Consider the following 20,949-nt stretch of genomic DNA (forward strand, 5'->3'; position numbering starts at 1 on the left):
CTACATGGTTGCCCTGTCCTTCATATTGGCAGTGGCCGTGGGTTTGGAAGGTACTGTCTAAGAAATCTTTGTGACTCCCTGAGGTGCATTTTGTAAATGGTACACACTGCCTGTTCGCTGGTAATGGAAGGAGTGAATGTTTGAGAAAGGGGTGCCAATCAATTGGTTGATTTGTCCTGGATGGTGAAAAGCTTCTTGAGTGTTATTGGAGCTGCACTCATCCAGTCAAGTGGCGAGTATTCTATCACACTCCTGACTTCTGCCTTGTGGATGGTGGACAGGCTTTGGGGAGTCAGGAGACTTGTTACTCGTCACAGGATTCTTAGACTCTGACCTGCTCATGTAGCTACAGTATTTATGTGGCTAGTCCAGCCCAATTTCTGGTCATGGCTTGACTACTGAAGTAATGGACACTGTGTGCAGTCACATAATGGGTGCCAGATGGAGAGAAAGCATAGGAAAAGATTAATTGATATTATCATTAATGATTGGGTAGAGTTATGAAGGGTGGTTTAATTAATTGTGGCTTGTTTTGATCTGAGTGGCAAAGGTTCAAATATTGTGAATGGAAAAATCTTGAGAATCTTCAAGATTATAGGGCAAGTAATTTGCACCGGTCAATGAAAGGAAGATGAAAGAGCACAATTTTAATTTATACGCATAGGGAATTAAAGGCCAGGTTCGATTTATTTGGTTAAATGCAAAATTGTCAGTTACAGACTGTTGAGTCTATTATTATTTTTAAAGAGGAAATGCGATACTTGTGGGAAAAGGTGAATGTTGTAGTATAAGGAGAGTGAGCAGGGTATTTGAAACATTTGAATGACAATGCTGCAAAAGTTTAATTGGAACAGAACAGTACAACAAAAGAGAGAAGTTCTGAGGCTGATTATGCTGAGAAAGTTGAGTTAGTGTGAGCATGTTATTTGGGAAGGGGTTGAGAAACGAGCAAAGTTGTTGGGTGGTTACTGTCTAGAAGAGTTGATGGTAACAGAACAGCAGGCAAACGTGCCTAGATAATGTAATAAACATATGGATGCTTGTGCACTTAACATTTATAGAACATAGAACAGTACAGCACAGAACAGGCCCTTCGGCCCTCAATGTTGTGCCGAGCCATGATCACCCAACTCAAACCCACGTATCCACCCTATACCCAAAACCCAACAACCCCCCCCTTAACCTTACTTTTATTAGGACACTACGGGCAATTTAGCATGGCCAATCCACCTAACCCGCACATCTTTGGACTGTGGGAGGAAACCGGAGCACCCGGAGGAAACCCACGCACACAGGGGGAGGACGTGCAGACTCCACACAGACAGTGACCCAGCCGGGAATCGAACCTGGGACCCTGGAGCTGTGAAGCATTTATGCTAACCACCATGCTACCCCCAAAATTTTTTTTTTTAGGCTACCCAATTACCTTTTCCAATTAAGAGGCAATTTAGCATGGCCAATCCACCTATCCTGCACATCTTTTGGGTTGTGGGGGCGAAATCCACGCAGACATGGGGAGAATGTGCAAACTCCACATGGACAGTGACCCAGGGCCGGGATTCGAACCCGGGTCTTCAGCGCCGTAGGCAGCAATGCTAACCACTGTGCCACCATGTGTTTAATTTGCAGAGACGTTAAAGAATATAGAGTGGCCAGCAACGCTCTGAGGGAATAAGTGCATAGAAAGAGGGCCCGATAAAGTAAAAGCCGTAACTTTCTTATTGGAATTAAGATGCATGTTGTTAAGACCACGGCTGATGGTAAATGCAGAGTTTTTCAAATCCCAGAAAGGATACAACAACAAAAAAATCTGCCCTTGTGTTTGTGTTTGCAATTTGTATACAAGTGTGAGGAGAGGATTTGAAATCCATAAATGATGTCCCCAACAGCCTGTGATGATTTTCAAGTAAATTCAGTGTTTAGTAAGATAATCCTTGTATTTGATAGTGCACTCTCCCTGGCGAGGGCCTGCCTTTGGCTGATATTGATCCTGCAGCATGGCGTGTTGTCTGTCCTGACTGACTCTGGCGGTGGGGGCCAGACAAGGCGTGTTTATGAGCCTGTTCTCTTGTGGGAAATGGGAAGCTAGTTTCCGATTGTGTTTGAGAATTAGCTGCCATGTTTTAGTAATCCTGATCTGGAGACTTCACGTATTTATTTCGCACTTTGGTTATCTTGAATTTTAAGAACCCATGCCTATCTCCTTCGAAGGCCCGGGCAGATGATCTATCCTGGGGAGGACTGGGTTCCTTCTGATTCTTTTTGTTTTGAAATTATCTTTTTTTTTGGTGGACTTGGGTAATCTTTGATTGAATTGTTAAGGAGAGAGTCTGCATGTCAGGCCTTTATGTCGTTGGTGGCCTTCCAATTGGGGATAGGTTTGCTGGGGGAATTAGGTGCTGTTGCACGTTTTACTATGGGCGTAAAACGCGTTTATTGGAGTGTATTAACACGCCTCCGAGTTCGACGTGTGCTTAACACTGCTAGGCTCTGTTCTATGTAATTATTTAGCTCTGGAGTCGCCAGCTGCCGTATAGGCAACGTCACAAGTATTCCGAGGTCAAGTTCAAAGTAATAAAGACGATACACCGATTAGTAAAGTTCAAACGATCAATATTTATTATACAGTTAATAATAAATACTCATGCACACACTAAGAGACTAAGCTACAACTAAACATAAGCAAACAGAATACTTATCTAACAGGAACAGGCAAGGTCAGAGAACGAGGCCTTCGTCCTGGTTTTGTCTGCAGCCTTCAGCAAGCGTTCTGGCACTTGGGAGTCTAGTGGGCTTGGATCGCGTAGCGAGCGTTGAACTTACGGTTTCGGCGGCTAGTGCTCAACGGCTGGAGTCAGGATACCAGGTGTCAGTCGGGGCCGGAGCACAGGTTTAACAGACCGGACAACACGAGGTCCCTATCTTTTATAGGGGTTCCGTTGTCCTTCCCTCTTCTCGGGCGGGCTCTACCTATTGGATCAATTTCTTATCGATACTGGATTAATTCCCCAATGCGAGGGGGTCTCCGTGATGGAGGGGGCGTTTCTTATGTCCTTTTGTTCGGAGGTTTCTGGTGCCTCGATGTCTGGGTCTTGATTGGAATGTGTCCATTCAGAACCAAATGTATCTATTGTGTGGGTGTTCAAGTCTGATGGCCTCATTAGCATGCAAAGCGTTTTGCCATTTGCACCTAGCTAAGGTCTTTTCACCTGAGCCCAAACTGGTTTCTGCTGCTGCAGAATGCAAACTGCTCTTTGCAGACTGCTGTTCTGGCTGAACTGTCTGTTTCCCAGCAGCCTTCCATTTTAGTTTGGCTCAGTGTCCATTTTGCGTGGCCAGCATGGCTACATTCCCTCCTTGTGATCCTCACAATCATACTATTGTGAAGGATCACCTATGTACTTTGCCTCCTTGTGTTCTGACCTCTTGCCAGTTCCTGTTCTACTCTGTTCTAAACTATGGGAAGAAGAGAAAAAAAAATTTTTAACTAACATCTCTACTTGGCCCTATGTCAAAAGGGACATGCATTACTACAATTGGGAACCTCTACCTATCACTATTAACCTTAACCTTAACTTAAACATTTAATCACTCTAAAATCTTAACCATTCACACCACAACATCACACTTCCCAACTCGGCAGTCGAGTATGGAACAATATAATACATGGCTGAATTTTATTTACAGAGTGTTGTAATCAGTGAGGGGTTGAGGGGTTTGGTGGAATCCGAAGATGGGGGATTGCACTCTATAGATGGGTGAGGTGCTGGAACGAGAGGCTCTCCTCTTCCATTTCCTCAACCTGAGGGTCTGCACTAGGATGATGAGGATCGCAATCACCAACAGTGATTCGATTATGTAGGACATGGAGTACCACGTCATGAATTTAGTACACCAGGTCTGAACCTCGCTGATCAGAGCTGAGCACTGGGGGTTTGTTGTACTAACATTTACGGTGGGGGTTGTGGGGGAAACGTGTCTTGTTTCCACACATATACATATGACATTAAATAGTAATAAGTGGGCTTCCATCATTTTGCTGTTCTTCCTCTTTCTCTTCCTTCTTCCTCCGGTATTGACAATCCTGGCTTCGACCTCTGTCTCGTCCTTTGAAACCTTTGGGATCAAGCACAGTATCTGTCAATACACAGTTTAAGACCTTTACTTGTTAGTGCATCTGTCTTTCAAAACCCAATTGACCCTTAAAAATGACTGGCTAAGTCACACCCTGTGACTCCCCTCATTTTTTTTTCAAAAAGCGAATTTAAAGACCAGCATACACCTAACAATCCTTCCTTCTGCGAGCCGTCTCGCAGGCTTTGCTGATTTACCATCCGAATGTTCCCGGATGTAAATAGCATGTGGGATGGTGGCCGAAGGGCTACCTAACGTAAAATGAAAACAAACTTGGAAATGAACATCCGAATGAGTTGCGTATGGGCCGCTACGGGTACGAGTTGGATGGGATCCCCGGGTAGGGCGTGCTGTGCCATACCCGAGCTTGGCTGACCAAGGGTTGGTTCTCAGACAGGGCGGGTCCTCAGTGCCGTTTGTCCACTGCCTGAGTAACCTGGAAAAAAAACGGGTACGAATGTGTTGACCATGACTTGCAGCCTCTATTTCGCCGAATAGAGGGGCACCTAAAAAACCAAGGGAGCCAAGATGCTCCAACTGAGGACATCACTGAAGTTCTCAGAGATATCTGCAGATAAACTATTTGGCGTGTGGCCTTACAACTTTGGAAAAGATCTCCAATCAAACCGAAGTTCTCAAAGGTATCTGCGGACAAGCTAACGTGTATGTGAGGTGGTCACAATCTTTTCAGCTGAAAAGAAGATGTCCATCCTCCAGCTGAACAATTTACATTCCTGAAACAAACAAACATAGAACGAAGACAAACATACGTGCAGGTTCCATCAGAAAGGACATCGTTTCCCTCAAACGATTCCTATCTTACATCATCTGGACACCTCACTTTGATTCTGCCTCTGTGAACAGGGTCACAAAGGGGTTGCCGTGTCGGGAGTCAGACACCGTGTCGTCCTGCTCTCCCGGATCCCACACCCTTGTGTGGATCAGGCATGCTATTTTGGAGTTGTGTGACTGGGGGTCACTTTCATCATTGCGGACAAGTCTGTAGGAATTGTCCCTGTGCCATTGTGTAGTGTCGAGTGTGTTGTCGGGGTAGTCGGGGTCGGGTGGTGGTTCTGGATATTTGAGGTAGGTGACTTCCATGGGGTCACTGGAGTCGGGGTCGTAGTTGGTGCAGTGTGGGCTGTATGGCTGTGTGCTGTCGCTGTCTTCAGAGTCAGTGTCTGTCCTACTGTCTCTGCTGTGGCAGCTTGTGGGCGTGTCGGGGCGTGGTCTGTAGTGGTCTGTGGGCGGAGTCGTGGGCGAGTCCGTGGATGAACTGGTCTGTGAGGGGGATGGTGGAAAAGTGTCTCTGGTGGGCGGGGTGAAGTGTTCTGCTGCATCCAGCAGGACATGGTGAGCATGGTTGGCCTGTGTTCCATATGCCTTTAACTGGTTGATATGGAACCACGCGGTCTTCCCATTAGGATACTTTATCCTGTAAACGGAGGGGCTAATTTTGTCCGAAATTGAGTAGGGACCGGAATATTTTGGAGCCAAAAAGCTGCTGGGGTTATAAACAGATAACATTACCTGTTGCCCAACCTGGAATTCTGTGGTGTGGACGGTCTTATTGAAACAGGCAGTCCGTTGCTGTCGGCGTTTCCCTAGCTGGACTGCGGCTGCGATCTGTGCAGACCTCACAGTCTCAACTAGATCTTTAACTGCCTTTTCGTGGGTGAGGGCCGTCACTTCGGGGCTTGTCATGTCCAGTCCTAAAAGGAATTCTGTACCTTTCATAGGGCGTCCGGTCATGAGTGTGTGTGGTGTGTATCCTGTCGATGTGGAGACAGTGTTCCTTATGAACATAAGTGCAAAGGGGAGCACTGAATCCCATGTGGAATTGTTCTGTTGAACCATTTTCCTAAGGGTAGTTTTTAGGGTCCGATTCATGCGCTCCACAATCCCGCTGGACTGTGGATGATACGCAATATGGAAGTTCTGTTTGATTCCGAATATTGTCAGGACGTTCCTCATGACCCGTCCTGTAAAGTGAGATCCCTGGTCCGAATCGATACTTCGGGGTAAACCCCATCTCGTGAAGATGTGGTGGGTCAGGATCTTTGCAGCTGTCTTAGCTGTGTTTGTTCGCGAGGGAAATGCCTCTACCCATTTGGTAAAGGTATCTATCACCACCAGAACGTATTTATAGCCATTCCGACAAGGGGGCAATGGACCTATAAAGTCGATCTGGAGGTTTGTCCAAGGGCCGTTAACTGGGCGAGTATGCCGAAGTTGTGCTTTCTTAGAATACCGCTCCGGGTTATTCTGAGCACAAATCAGGCAATTCTCTATGTAGTGCGTTACATCATTCCTGAGATTAGGCCACCAACAGAGTTGCCTGAGGTGCCTCGTTGTTGCATCAATTCCCTGATGCCCGTGTCCGTCATGGAACAAGGCAATCATCTGATTCCTGTCCTGCTGTGGGACCACATAAAGTTGGTCCTTAATGATCACACCCTCATGTGTGGTCAGTGCGTGTTTAAAGTGCTCGTACGCAGGCACAAAATTTCCCTTGAAAACCTCCCTGAGGTCTCCGTCCTGTTTTTGTGCTGCCACGAGATCTTTAATATCAGTCTGTGAGACTTGGACTGCGCTCACAGGGGCGCTAGCTGGTGCGCTAGCTGGGGGGGTCCATAAGTGTCCTCTCCTGGAACCTGCCTTAGCCAATGCGTCGGCCTTTACATTCCCAGGGGGTGATGACCTATGGTGGCTGCGAACTTTTATGATGCCGAAGGTCCTGTCCTTCGCTTTCTCTAGGATATGCTGGAGTAAGGGGGCTGATGGAAGGGGTTTTCCGTCTGCGGAGACAAAACCTCGTGTCCTCCACAGGGGCAGAAAATCGGTTAAACTGTTACAGACATATAAGCTGTCTGAATATATGTCTGCTGGGCTGGGGAAAGAATCGGGGTGGTCCACTATGTACGCTATGGCCGCTAGCTCTGCTGCCTGCGCGCCTAAGTGACCTGGTAACTTAAGAGCTATCTCTTCGAGAGCGCGCCCCTGCGCGTCCTCTACATAGATGCCGCATCCTGTGATACGCTCACCATTTAAAACTGTGGAGGAACCGTCTACATAAATCCTCAAGGGTCCACACGTGTCTGTGGGCTGGGGGCTTTGTTTCGGGTTCCCTATCTTCCTGGGGGGTGTTTTTGCTAAAAAGGGTCCTGTGTTATGCAGGGGAGCTACAATTTCACAGTCATGGGGCTGTCCGGGGTATTGGAGGTTGTCGGCTAAGTATGTGTGTGTGCGGGTCCGTTTCACTGTAATGTCCCGTCCTTGTAAAAGTAGGGTCCACCTAGCTGCCCTAATCTGGCTAACTGAACCGTCCTTCAGTCGACCGTCTAGTAGTAGCTGTGTGGGTGTATGTTCGGTTAGAATGGTGATGGGGTTTAGTCCGGTTATGTATGAGAAATACTGCACTGCCCAGAAGACAGCAAGGAGGTGCCTCTCACAGGCCGAAAATCCTTGTTCTACTGGGTCTAACAGTCGGGAGGCATAAGCCACTGGTCTTAGCTGCTCGTGCCGTTCTTGAAGCAACACGGCCGAGAGGGTTAGATCTGTGCTAGCTACCTCGATTGCGTACGGTGAAAGTTGGTCGGGGACTAGCAGCGCGGGTGCTGCACTAAGGGCTCGTTTTAACTCTTCCACAGCCTCTGTATGCTGCGGAAGCCATTCCCAGGGGGCTCCTTTCTTAAGGAGGTCTGAAAGTGGGGCGGCTTTTGTCGCGAATCCGTCGATGTGGTTCCGACAATAGCCAACCAGTCCTAAAAACGACCGGAGGGCTGAAACATTCTGGGGAAGGGGCAATTTGACAATCGAATCAATTCTTTTGAATTCGATCTCGCGTTTGCCGTGCGTGATGACTGATCCCAAATACATCACTTTACTTTCCAATATTTGGGCCTTTTTCGGGTTAACTTTACAGCCAATTTCAGTTAAGAGTTCTAGGAGTTCGGCCAGAAGCGAAATGTGCTCTGCCTTTGTGTCTGTCTGCAGTAGTAGGTCGTCTACATACTGTACCAGACATTCGGGTCGGGAAAATTTTTCTAATCCACTTGCCAGCTGTCGGTGGAAAATGGAGGGGGAATTGTGGAATCCTTGTGGGAGGCATGTCCACGTGTACTGCTGTGTTTTAAAAGTGAATGCGAATTTGTATTGGCACGCTTTTGCCAATGGTATTGACCAGAATCCATTACTGATGTCCAATACCGTGAAGTACTTGGCGTTGAGACCCTGCTTGAGCATGGTCTCGGGACTAGTAGCTACCGTTGGGGCTACTGCGGGGGTTACTTTGTTGAGTTCCCGATAATCGATGGTCAGACGCCATGATCCATCGGGCTTCCTCACTGGCCAAATAGGGGCATTGTTGGTGGAGGCTACCGTTCTCAGTACACCTTGGTCCAACAAGCTGCCTATAACCTTTTCTATTTCCACCTCTGCCTCGAGGGGAAATCTATACTGCTTTTGCGGTCGGGGGTCCTGTCCGGTAACATGAACTTGTCCAGTCATTCTGCCACAGTCATGACGGTGACTTGCAAATGCTGTCCTGTGTTTGTTTAGTAGGGCCTTAATTTGTCGGTCGGTGTGGAGTGTAGTCAGGTCGAATGAGTACTCTCCCACTGCGCTAATCCGATTAGCGTAGTCTCCTACTGTGAGGGTGGCTGGGGCTCTGTCTGATCTCGCCATTCGCCAGACACACTGGTTCACTGGGTCGAACGACAAGCTATGAGCGTTCATAAAATCTATCCCCAGGATGTGCTCTGCTGTCCGGGGAAGATTTACTAAAACTACGGGGTGTCTTGTGGAAATGTTCCCTAGCTGGATCGCTACGGGTGCTGTGATATGTCCCTGCTGCGAGTGTCCGGTGAACCCGCTAAGTGTGATGGTGGAGGTGGTCGGCCACGTGTCTGCGTGTGCCGTGGTTGTGGAGTTAATGGTGGTGCGGGAGCCTCCTGTGTCCCACAGTAACTCTATGGGCTTCCCTTTGACTTTTGCCGTGACTACGGGCCTCCCTGATGAGTCCCATAGTGTGTCACAGACCCAAGTGGGGGAGCCCGAACACCGTCAGTTCGTCTCGTCCACATTGGTGGGTCCTGACTGTACTGCTACATTGTGGATGGGTTTTGCTTTGTTGCGGTTCAGAGTGCCTGTCTGCTGGCCTCTCTGAGATCGCTGGGGTGCATTACACTCTTTTGCCCAATGCCCTAACTGTCCACAGTTATAGCATTCCTGTCCTTTCTGTTGAGGGCTGCTCTTGCCTTCATTTACCCATGCGGGCTTCTGGTGCTCTCTGACTGCTTGGATATCTGCAGCAGCCTGAGCCTCTTCTGGGGATCTAACCTTTGCTTTTGCCTGAAGCGATTGCTCCCAAGCGCGGGACAATCTTTTGAGGACCCATTTTTCGTTATGGGCCTCTTCTGAGGGGTCGTAATTATTGCAAGCGCTCTGTCCTGCTTCTGTTGCGTGTGAGATAATTGTGCGCGTCCATTTAACCATGTTTTCGCGGGTTAAATGCGCTCTATCTAGCTGTCCGAAAACTGCGCTGAAGTGAATCCACAGCCTTCCTGCGAATGCTGTGGGGTGTTCGGATCTCTTCTGCCTGCACTTATTCAAGCCTTCTACGGGGTCACCTCTATTGTACCCGATGGCATCTAAAATGGCAGTGTGCATCTCCTCTAGGCTGCCTCCTGCCACGTTCTGTGGGTCGGGGAGGGCTGCCACTACACTCTGGTCTAAGCTCAGCACGGTGAGCTTAACCTGCTCTCTCTCATCCAGGCCGTACATGGTAGCCTGCTGTTTTACTTTAGCGAAGAACTGGTGGGGGTCTGCGGTGGGGAGGAACGGAGTGATCTTTTCACAAGCGTCCCTTAGCTGGGTTACTGTTAAAGGGGTGGTGTAAGTTATGTCTGGGGCGCCTTCTGATTCGGCTTTCCTCTGTGTGGTTACGGGATTCATGGGTGCGGTTATGATCTGAGCTGTGGGGGGTTGGGGTGCCTGTCGTTTCTGCTGAGCTGCGGGCGCACATGTTCCCTGAACATAACGCTGCGCTGTCTCGCTTAATTCCTGCCAATCTGGGGCGTTTTCCCCATCTAACTGTGCTCCAAAGGTGCTTTGGAAGCCATTCTGCACCGAAAGCAGAGATTGCAGTTCCGCAATCTGTTTCCTGCATTTCGCGTGGTCAACTGTGCTTTGTCTTTGTTCGGTTGTTGCAGCGTGGAGTGCTCTCAAAGCTGCTTTGAGATCCGAACATTGCCTCTGCAATGCCTCCACCTGCTTCTCCGATTCCTGTCTTATCAGAACGGCACGTTGCACGTCCTGATAGGCTTTCTCATACTGGGTCTGGGAACTGTTCAGATGAGCTAGACAAGACTGGTGAGCCCTCTTGGCATCATCCACCTCTCTACCCTTCTCTGCCAACTTCCCTTTAAGATCCAGGTTTTCTTTCTCGACGTCCCTGACATCGACCTTACTCATTCGGTTCCTTTCCTCTAAATCTGCCCGGAGCGTCCTGATGACCTCCTCTGCGCCTCGCAACTGTGCCAAGCAGGACACAATCGCCATCGGCTTGCGTGCTTTTCCTAAACTCTTTTTGTGTATTTGAGAGAGGTTCTCCCACCAAGTATGACCTATACTCCCGGGACCTGTCTCCTCATTTGCACAAAACTCTTTCCAAAGGGGCCATCCCTTTCCCTGTAAATATTTGCGGAGTTCCAGCTCCCACGTGGGACACTGGCCTACTCTGCTACTGCTGCTGGTCGCTGCGACCACAAACTTTGCTGGATCCATCAGACGTTCCATTGCCTGCATGGCCATTTCCTCTGACTCTCTTTTTATAATTTGGAACAGGGGGTTGCTGGGGTGGTGTTTCGTAAAAAGGGTACGGCTTACGCTATTTTCCGATTACAAAACTACCGAAAGTTTGTCGCAACAAAAAGCTTTCAGTTTTACCTTACAGCCCTGTTAGTACGCATGCACTAAAACACACTTCCGAATTTCGCTTATTATTTTGAACACCTTGAATACTTGTGATCTCTTTCTTTCTCTGCAATTTGGAGTTCTAATTCAAATTTCAGGGTCCTGGACACTGTGGTGTTTCCACTTACAACAGGGTCCCGGCGGATGTCGCCACTAAATGTTGCACGTTTTACTATGGGCGTAAAACGCGTTTATTGGAGTGTATTAACACGCCTCCGAGTTCGACGTGTGCTTAACACTGCTAGGCTCTGTTCTATGTAATTATTTAGCTCTGGAGTCGCCAGCTGCCGTATAGGCAACGTCACAAGTATTCCGAGGTCAAGTTCAAAGTAATAAAGACGATACACCGATTAGTAAAGTTCAAACGATCAATATTTATTATACAGTTAATAATAAATACTCATGCACACACTAAGAGACTAAGCTACAACTAAACATAAGCAAACAGAATACTTATCTAACAGGAACAGGCAAGGTCAGAGAACGAGGCCTTCGTCCTGGTTTTGTCTGCAGCCTTCAGCAAGCGTTCTGGCACTTGGGAGTCTAGTGGGCTTGGATCGCGTAGCGAGCGTTGAACTTACGGTTTCGGCGGCTGGTGCTCAACGGCTGGAGTCAGGATACCAGGTGTCAGTCGGGGCCGGAGCACAGGTTTAACAGACCGGACAACACGAGGTCCCTATCTTTTATAGGGGTTCCGTTGTCCTTCCCTCTTCTCGGGCGGGCTCTACCTATTGGATCAATTTCTTATCGATACTGGATTAATTCCCCAATGCGAGGGGGTCTCCGTGATGGAGGGGGCGTTTCTTATGTCCTTTTGTTCGGAGGTTTCTGGTGCCTCGATGTCTGGGTCTTGATTGGAATGTGTCCATTCAGAACCAAATGTATCTATTGTGTGGGTGTTCAAGTCTGATGGCCTCATTAGCATGCAAAGCGTTTTGCCATTTGCACCTAGCTAAGGTCTTTTCACCTGAGCCCAAACTGGTTTCTGCTGCTGCAGAATGCAAACTGCTCTTTGCAGACTGCTGTTCTGGCTGAACTGTCTGTTTCCCAGCAGCCTTCCATTTTAGTTTGGCTCAGTGTCCATTTTGCGTGGCCAGCATGGCTACAGTGCCCTCCTCCAATTAAATGTCCTCTTCATTGTGGTTGGGTTTACCATGTGGAGACAGTGATCATGCCCCTATTGAGGCAGCACTGTTGTGTCTGGGTAGTGCAGCAGTTAACACTGTTGCCTCACAGCGCCAAGGACACAGGTTCAATTCTTTTTTTTTCTTTTTTTTCCCAAATTTTGAGTACCCAATTAATTTTGTTTCCAATTGAGGGGCAGCCTAGCGTGGCCAATCCACCTACCCTGCGCATCTTTGGGTTGTGGGGGTGAGACCCACACAGACCGGGTACTCCGGTTTCTCCTCGCAATCCAAAGATGTGCAGGTTAGGTGGTTTGGCCATTCTAAATTGTCCCTTAGTGTCCAAAGATTAGGTGGGGTTATGGGACTACAGGACTACGTCAGCGGAGTGAGCCTAGGTAGGGTGCTGTTTCTGAGGATCAGCGTTGACACAATGGGCTGAATGGCCTCATTCTGCACTGTAAGGGTTCTATGAGTCCCTCAATATCCTACTTGTGTTGACATGCAGTGTTGGGTTGTGGTTAATGTTTGTGGGTTTGCTCGAGCATTTCTCCCTTAGGGGGCTTCTTCTCTTCATCTGGGTGAGTGTGATGTTTTGAATCCAGGTTCGCTTCAGTGGATTACGGAGGGGTTCCCCTTATCAGGCCTGTGGGGGAGAATTGGCCCCTCAAGACACCCAATGTCTGGGTGTCGTGAAAGTTCTTCTCTTCGGTGGTGGGGGCTTCCCAGATGAGGCTGGTGTATTAATTTTTAATGTGGCACAGTGGCTAGCACTGCTGCCTCAGTGCCAGGGACCCGGTTTGATTCCAGGCGTGGTTAACTGTGTGGAGTTTGAATGTTCTCCCCCATCTCTGCGTGGGTTTCCTCTGGGTGCTCCTGTTTCCTCCCACTGGCAAAAGAAATGCGCAGGTTAGGTGCGACTATGGGGCTGGTTCTTTCCGGAGGTGGAGGACAAATGTGAACGGTGCGAGGGTGGCCTGGCCAACCACACCCACATGTTCTGGGCCTGCCCCAGACTTGTCGGGTTCAGGATGACCTTCTTTGAGGCAATGTCCAAGATTGTGGGGTTGAGGGTAGAGTCAAGCCCAAAGGTGGCAGTCTTCGGGGTCTCAGACCAGCCAGAACTCTTTATGGGGAGAGGGGCTGAGCCCCTAGCCTTTGCCTCCCTAATCGCCCGCCAAAGAATCCTACTCCGCTGATGATTGGCAGCACCACCCAGAGCTGCAGATTGGCAGTCCAACCTGTCGGAATTCCTCCAACTAGAGAAGATAAAATTTGCCATCCAAGGGTCTGAAAAGGACTTCCACAGAATGTGGAAACCGTTCACAAACTTATTCCAAGACCTGATCGTAGCCAGAACCAGCAACCAATAGAGCGGGGAGGGGGGAGGCACAGACGAGCCACAGAACAAAAAGGAAGGGGGGGGGGGGGGGGACTGGAAGGGGGTGACCCAGGTTCAATCCCGGCCCCAGGCCACTATCTGTGTGGAGTTTGAACATTCTCCCCGTGTCTGCATAGGTCGCACCTCATAACCCAAAAAGATGTGCAGGGTTGGTGAATTGACCATGATAAATTGCCCCTTAATTGGGAAATAAAGAATTGTGTACTCTAAATTTAAAAAATATATATTTCTTGGTTGTTTTTGCTTTGTTTTGCGCAGTTTTGCAACTTGTAATTTAACCTACTACCTGAAATATGTAATGTAAAATGTGAAAACCAATAAAGACATTTTTTTAAAAGTTACAGGAATAGGGCGGGTGACTGGGCCTAGGTAGAGTGCTCTTTCGGAGGGCCAGTGCAGACTCGATGGGCAGAATGGCCTCCTAAACACTGTTCTATGTTAGTGGGAGTGGTGCACCGCTCTGGGCGTGTTTGGTGAGGTGCAGGGCTGGCTGGGTGGGTGGTAGGTTTTGGGGTGTGCTGGATATTCCAGGGTATTGACTACTGTGTGTCAAAGTGTGCTGGAGTAAGCCATATCCAGTGCTGTGGTTGGTATCCTGTTGCCCCCTTGTACTTGAAACGTTCCTTTTCAAAGGCACTTATTAGGGGCATCCCGAGAGGCTAGGTTCTACTTATGATGGGTTTGAATATCCTGGATTTATAGACTCCGCTGTGCAAGAGGGCCTGCGGTTGATCTATACCAGGGGTGGGCAAACTACGGCCCGCGGGCCGCATGCGGCCCGCCAAAGGTCTTTATGCGGCCCACCAAGTCATTAAAAAAAAAAAAAAAAATTTTTTTTTTAAGGTTAATGGGGGGGGGGGGGGGGGGGGGGGGGGGGGGCTATTTGGGTTACTTACTGGTATAGGGTAGATACGTTGACTTGAGTAGGGTGATCATTGCTCGGCACAACATCGAGGGCCGAAGGGCCTGTTCTGTGCTGTACTGTTCTATGTTCTATGTTCTATATGAGGCGCCCAGAATCATAACCGGGTGAAGTAATTATTTTACTTAATATACTATGCGGCCCTTTAAAATTGTGAATTTCTGAATGTGGCCCTTGCACGGAAAAGTTTGCCCACCCCTGATCTATACTATGGTTGACATCCTACTGCCCCCCCCCACCCCACCCACCTTATGGTTGGAACGTTCTTCTGTGCGAACGAACAGTATGCCGGAGTAATACGGACCCATGGCTGGGTCCTTATTCTCTTTCATCCTATGTCTCTTGATAGTTTGCCTTCCATTTGGAAAAAAAATTAATTTTTATCCTATCTTGAGACTGTGATGACACTGACTATAATCCAAATATTTAGATACTCTGTATAAATGCGTGAAATGATTTTTCTCTGCACTGGGCCTGAGATTAGGGTTATGTTGTGTTGTGAGTATGTGTCACATCCTTTTAGAACTGGTGTTCTCGCTTATTTTCATTGTGTTTTTCCTTTCCTCTTTTTGCTATGGTGGGTAGAAAGAATACGTGAATGTTTCCTGCAGAGGTACAGATGGGTCTGGTATCTGAGGGCAGGAGGTTGCGGTATGTCATTGGTGCCTCTGGTGCTGCTGTAGTTGAGGGAGATGTATATTGGTGCCCTCCCGAGCATGGCGCGATAAGCATATTCTGAACTCTCGTGGTTGTTGCGAGCAATCGTCCCGTGGGAAGGTGTGCATAATTTTGCCATGTTTTTGTGACTTTATCCTGCTCTCCCTTGTTCTCTGGTGTTGGGCGGGATTCTCCCCTACCCGGCGTGACGGGGGGTCCCGGCATAGGGGAGTGGCGCCAACCACTCAAGGGTCGGGCCTCCCCAAAGATGAGGAATTCTCCACACCTTTGGGGGCTAGCCCCGCGACGGAGCGGTTGGCACCAGAAGACTGGCGCAAAAAAACCGGCGCCCCCGGCAGCGGGGCTGGCCGAAAGGCTTTTGCCGGTCGGCGCATGCGCGATGTGGGTTTCTCTTCCGCTTCCACCATGGCGGAGGCCGTGGCGGCCGCGGAAGAGAAAGAGTGCACCCAGGGCACTGGCCTGGAGTCTGAGCGGGGGGCCCCGATCACGGGCCTGGCCACCGTGGGGGCACCCCCCGGGGTCCAATCGCCTCCCCCCCCCCCCCCCCCCCCCCCCCCCCCCAGGACCCTGGGGGCCCGCTTGCGCTGCCGATCCCGCCGCCACCAGAGGTGGTTCAAACCTTGGCGGCGGGAGAGGCCTCCCAACGGCGGGACTTTGACCCATTGCGGGCCGGAGAATCGCCACAGGGGCCTCGCCGATTGGCGTGGGGTGATTCCCGCCGCCGCCACTTCCTGGGTGGCGGAGAATCTCTGCCACGGCGGGGGCCAGATTTTCAGGGGCCCCAGGCGATTCTACGACCCTGCTGGGGGTCGGAGAATTTTGCCCGTTGTGTATAGAGACAACAAGTAATATTTAATGATTGTATTGAGCCGGCTGTGTCACTGTTCTCCTGTTCCCCTCTGTATCATGAATACTGAGACTTTTTTCTTGTTGAGCTGTACCATTCCTGTGCTTTTCTTGTGTTATTTGTTAAAATGGGCAACTTCAATAAATATACTTTTTTAAAAAATGACACAGCTCAAAGGTGGCTTGCAGCCTTCCTCAACAGGACCGGGCATAGGGTAAGCATGAATCACAGCACCAGCACTATGGAATGGGAAGTACTCAAATTTTCCCAAAATTTTCTTGTAATTGTAGCCTTGCATTAAAATGGCTGGTGTGGTGAAAAAAATTACTTTCTTCGAAGAGGAATGTTTAGGTAAAACAAACAGAATGGAGCTAATCGGCAGGGAACATTTCAGTCAAGTCAGAAAATAAGTTTACCTAGCAGATATTATTTGCAGCAAGATAATGGGTGGGATTCTCCGACCCCCCCCTCTCCCAGCATACATTGGACATGGTCCCACATGGCGGGACCTGGCAGGCAAGTTGGCTGGTGCGGCCCTCGCGGAGTGGGGGGGGGGGGGGGGGGGGGGGGGGGGGGGGGGGGCTCTGACCCCGCCGCCCCCCCCCCCCCCCCCCCCCCCCCCCCCCCCCCCCCCCCCCCCCCCACGGTGGCCTGGAACATGATTGGTGCCCACCGATCTGCGGGCGGGCTTGTGCCGTGCGAGCACTCCTTCCTTCCGCCCGGGCCCCTGTAGTGCTCCGCCATGGCCGCAGGGAGAAGACACCCCCCCCCCCCTCGCATGCGCTAGAATACGCTGGCCATTCTGCGCAAGCGCTGAACCACACCGACGGTTCTGCGCATGCGCTAACTTGCGCAGTCCCTTCATCGCCGGCTGGCACGACGCCAGCCCCTCCAGCGCCGGCCTACCCCGGCCGTGCGAAGAATTCAGCAACTTCCGGACGGCTGGAGAGTTCGCATCATTATTTACGCTGGCGTCAGGCCGTCACATGGATTTGGGAGAATCCTGCCTAATATGTTTAAAAAGAAAGGTATATTTCTCTGACAAGCACACCAAAGCATTGCACCAGTTTAGAACTAAGTAGAAATTAAACTCTGTGGTTCAATCGGACCAATTTTGCTAGGTAATACAAGTAGTGACATGAGTAAGGGAGAGACCAGGAGTATTTGAGCTGAGTTTGTGCAACATTCTTGGACCCAGAAACTGTGTTGCACAGGACCTGTTTTTCAGGCATTACATTGTCAAAACTAACTAGGGATGGGCAATAATTGCTCTCTGCAACACCCATATCCTTAAAAGATAATATTCTATGGGGGCATCCATACTGTACATAGGTATTTGAGAACAGATTGTCCTTGAGCATATCACATTCTTATATGCTGTTTTCAAATCTTTTCTGAGGTTTCGAGCCTCACAATATGCATGCTGATAACCAGCGAGAGAAATAGCTGGCTAATACTTCTGGTTTAATTGTGTATAACATCATGACACAATTCATTCAACAAATGTTGTGCTGTGTAACTGCAACCATGGAACTACAGAGTTATTCCAACCAACAGCCAGGTTTATGATTCTCTGCTAATGGGATTTTGCTTCTCTCACTCAATACAATTTTATAGAAATATGAAAAAAGAAAGATTTGCATTTGTTTGGCACTTTTCATGACCACCAGACGTCTCAAAACACTTCACAGCCAGTCAGATTACTTTAAAAAAATATATTTTTATTCAGTTTTAACATTTTTAAACTTCGATTTATTGTCACGTCTACCGAGGTACAGTGAAAAGTATTCTGCCTACAGTCCAGGCAGATTATTCCATACATGAGAGACATAAGTCATAGGATAAATACACAATGAAAATACATAGACATCTCGAACAATAAATACCCCATGCCTTCCCCCTCCCCTTAGCAGCTGAAGGTAACCAACTCTTTAAAGTGAAGAATAAACAGACCCCATCTCTTATGGAACACCTCAATTATGGAACACCCACCTCAAGATACAGAAACTCCATCAGGTCCCCCAGCCACACTGAGGCGTCGGGTGGGTATGCTGACCCCCAACAGGACCTGCCTTCGATTATATTAGCGTCAGTCTCACACACAAAGTCGAGGCATTAACCCTCTGCAACACCTCGCATCACAACCCCTCCACTGCCACCCCCAGCTCCTCCTTCCACTTGGCCATAACCCCCTCCAATGAAGCTGTATCGTCTTCCAGAATCCTCCCATAAATCGCCAAGATGACCCGACGAGGAGGGCGGTGCCATTGGAAACATCGGGGGAACCTTCCTTGCAAATTCCCGCACCTGCATATACCTAAATGCCTTGTCCTGTGGAATCCCAAACTTCTCTGTAAGCTCCTTCAAGCTTGCAAACCGTCCTTCCAAAAATAAGTAGAGTGGAGGTATTCTTTTGCGGTGTTGGAACGTTTGGGATTGGACATATATTGGCCCTGAAACCTAGCATCCAATCTCGCCAGCTCAAACACAAGATTCTCTTGGATCGGCATCCGCTTCAAATCTGCCCCTAACAAAGTGCTGCCGAAATTACCTCCATATCTTCAGTGTGTCCGCCACCACTGGACTAACCAAATATTTCCCTGGGGCAAACGGGAGCGGCGCCGTTGCCAGTGACCGCAACCCTGACCTCCCACAAGAGCCAGCGTCCACCCTCATCCACATTGGCTCTGGCTCCCTACACTAGCCTCAAACCTTCTTGGCGTTGCCGTTCAATAATAATACATCAGATTTGGCAGAGGCAAACCCCCTCTGACTGTCACCCTCTCTGAAGCACTGACTTCCAAATCCTCGTTACCGTACCTGCCTAGATAAACTACAAGTTCTACTCCCATTAAAAAATGCTTTCGGCAAGAAGACCGTAAACACTAAAATAAAAACCCCGGCAAACATTCATCTTTACTGCCTGTACGCAGTCTGCCAATGATAGGGGGAGGATGTCCCACCTCAACATTGTCCATCAGGAAAATTCAATTTAAGGAGCCGGGCCCAATCTCGAGCCACCTGCACCCCCAGATACCTGAAGTGAGAAGTCCCCACAATCCTCCCAAGCAAGCTCCCTTCCCCGGTGGGGAGACCAAAAAGGATACTCTCTTCTCTAAATTCAGTTTATAAAACGAAAAAGCCCCAAATCGCTTGAGCAGCCCCATTATATCCCGGACCGGGTTGGAAATATACAACAAAGGGCCATCTGCACACAAGGATACACCCTATTCTCCATCCCCACCCCCTCCTAACCTCTCCACTTATCCGAGCTCAAGCAATGGTCTATCGCCAGCGCAGACAAAAGGGGAGACATGGGACATTCCTCTCTCGTTCCGTTATTCAACTGAAAATGTCCCGAGTTCACCTCATTTGTATGAACATTCTCCTTCAGTTCCTTATGCAACGATTGGACCCACAACACAAATATATGCCCAATCCCAACTGTTCCAACACCGCAAAAGAATACCTCCACTCTACTCGATCAAGCGCCTTCCCCACATCCAGCGCCACTACTGCCTCCTGCCCCCACCCCCATCTGATCCTCCCCAACCACCTTCAGGAGGCACTCTTCCATCCGAAGCGCCAACACTTTGGCAAGAATCTTGGCATCCACAATTAACGAGGATATGGGCCGCTACAGTTCACACGCCTGTGGGTCCTTATCCTTTTTTAACAAAACCAAAATAGACGCCAGTCCCATCATCTCTGAAAGTGTCCCCCTAGGTGCCGCATCCTCAAACATCTCCAACAACAGCGGTGCCAGCCTGTCCGAAAACATCTTAATAAAATTCCATCGGAACCCATGCGGCCCCGGTGCATTACCTGTTTGCATTTTCCCTATTGCTGTCCGAACTTCCTCAATCCCCACTGGTTCATCAAATCCTGCCCTATCCTCCTCTTCCAGTGTGGGACACTCCAGCCCATTCAAAAACTCCCTCATATTTGACTCATCTCCCAGGAGCTCCGACTAATGCAACCTCTTATAAAATTCCTCCAATGCCCTATTTATTTGCTCTGGAGCAGTCATCTGCCACCTCACCCCATTCCGGACCTGAACAATCTCCCATGAGGCCGCCTGCCAATGGAGCTGTCCCACCAGCAAGCGGCCTTCTCTCCACACTCTTCTTATCTGCCCAGACAAACTACAAGATTAACTGTTCCACCCCCATAAAAAATGCTTTCGGCAAGAAGACCGGTAAACACTGGAATAAAATTAGAAACCTCGGAAAAATATTCATCTTTACTACCTATACCCAGCCTGCCAATGATACGTCAGCTCAACCACATGATTCACTTGGATAGAGATCAGCTTCAAACCTGCCCCTAACTTAAAATGATGCTGAAATTACCTCCATATCTTCAGTGTTGCCACCACTGGACTACCCAAATATTTCCCTTGGACAAATGGAAGCGGCGCCTTTGCCAGCGCCCACAATCCTGACCCCAACAAGAGCCTGCCTCCATACTCACCTACATTGTCTCCGGCTCCCTACCCCAGCCCGGCGCCTTCTTGGCGTACTGCTTTCCCTGTGGGCAAAAGGTCAAACTGCATCTGCAGTTTCTTTTTACTGGCCAAAATTTCCAGAGTGAGATCTTCCGGATACTTCCCAACAACTTCCTACATTTTATCTACCGGCTGCTCCGCTCCTCTCCTCTCTTGCCTCCCTATCCACATGCGCCTTCTACGAGATGATCTCACCCCTTACCAGCGCCTCCCATACCACCGACGGCGAAACCGTCCCATTTTTATTGAATCCCACATAATCGTCAATCACCTTTGCCATCCTCACACAAAAACCCAGATCCACGAGCAGCCCCACAACCACCCTTCATGCCAGCCTCTGTGCAGGCCCCTTCCCCAAGA

At 49.2% G+C, this 20,949-nt stretch overlaps 1 protein-coding gene across 3 annotated transcripts in view; it reads left to right on the forward strand.

The window, feature by feature from the left end:
• Nucleotides 1-20,949, forward strand: part of nphp1 (nephronophthisis 1) — a 191,797-nt gene that overhangs the window by 168,273 nt on the left and 2,575 nt on the right. The window contains exon 20 of one of the 3 annotated variants that reach the window (XM_038799128.1): nt 16,253-16,296. The exons of the other annotated variants lie outside the window; for them this stretch is intronic. Within the exon in view, the coding sequence (XP_038655056.1) occupies nt 16,253-16,296 (44 nt within the window). The remainder of the gene's footprint in view (nt 1-16,252; nt 16,297-20,949) is intronic. 3 annotated transcript variants of the gene reach the window in all.

This window comes from Scyliorhinus canicula, chromosome 6, assembly GCF_902713615.1.
Source record: "Scyliorhinus canicula chromosome 6, sScyCan1.1, whole genome shotgun sequence".
NCBI lineage: Eukaryota > Metazoa > Chordata > Chondrichthyes > Carcharhiniformes > Scyliorhinidae > Scyliorhinus > Scyliorhinus canicula.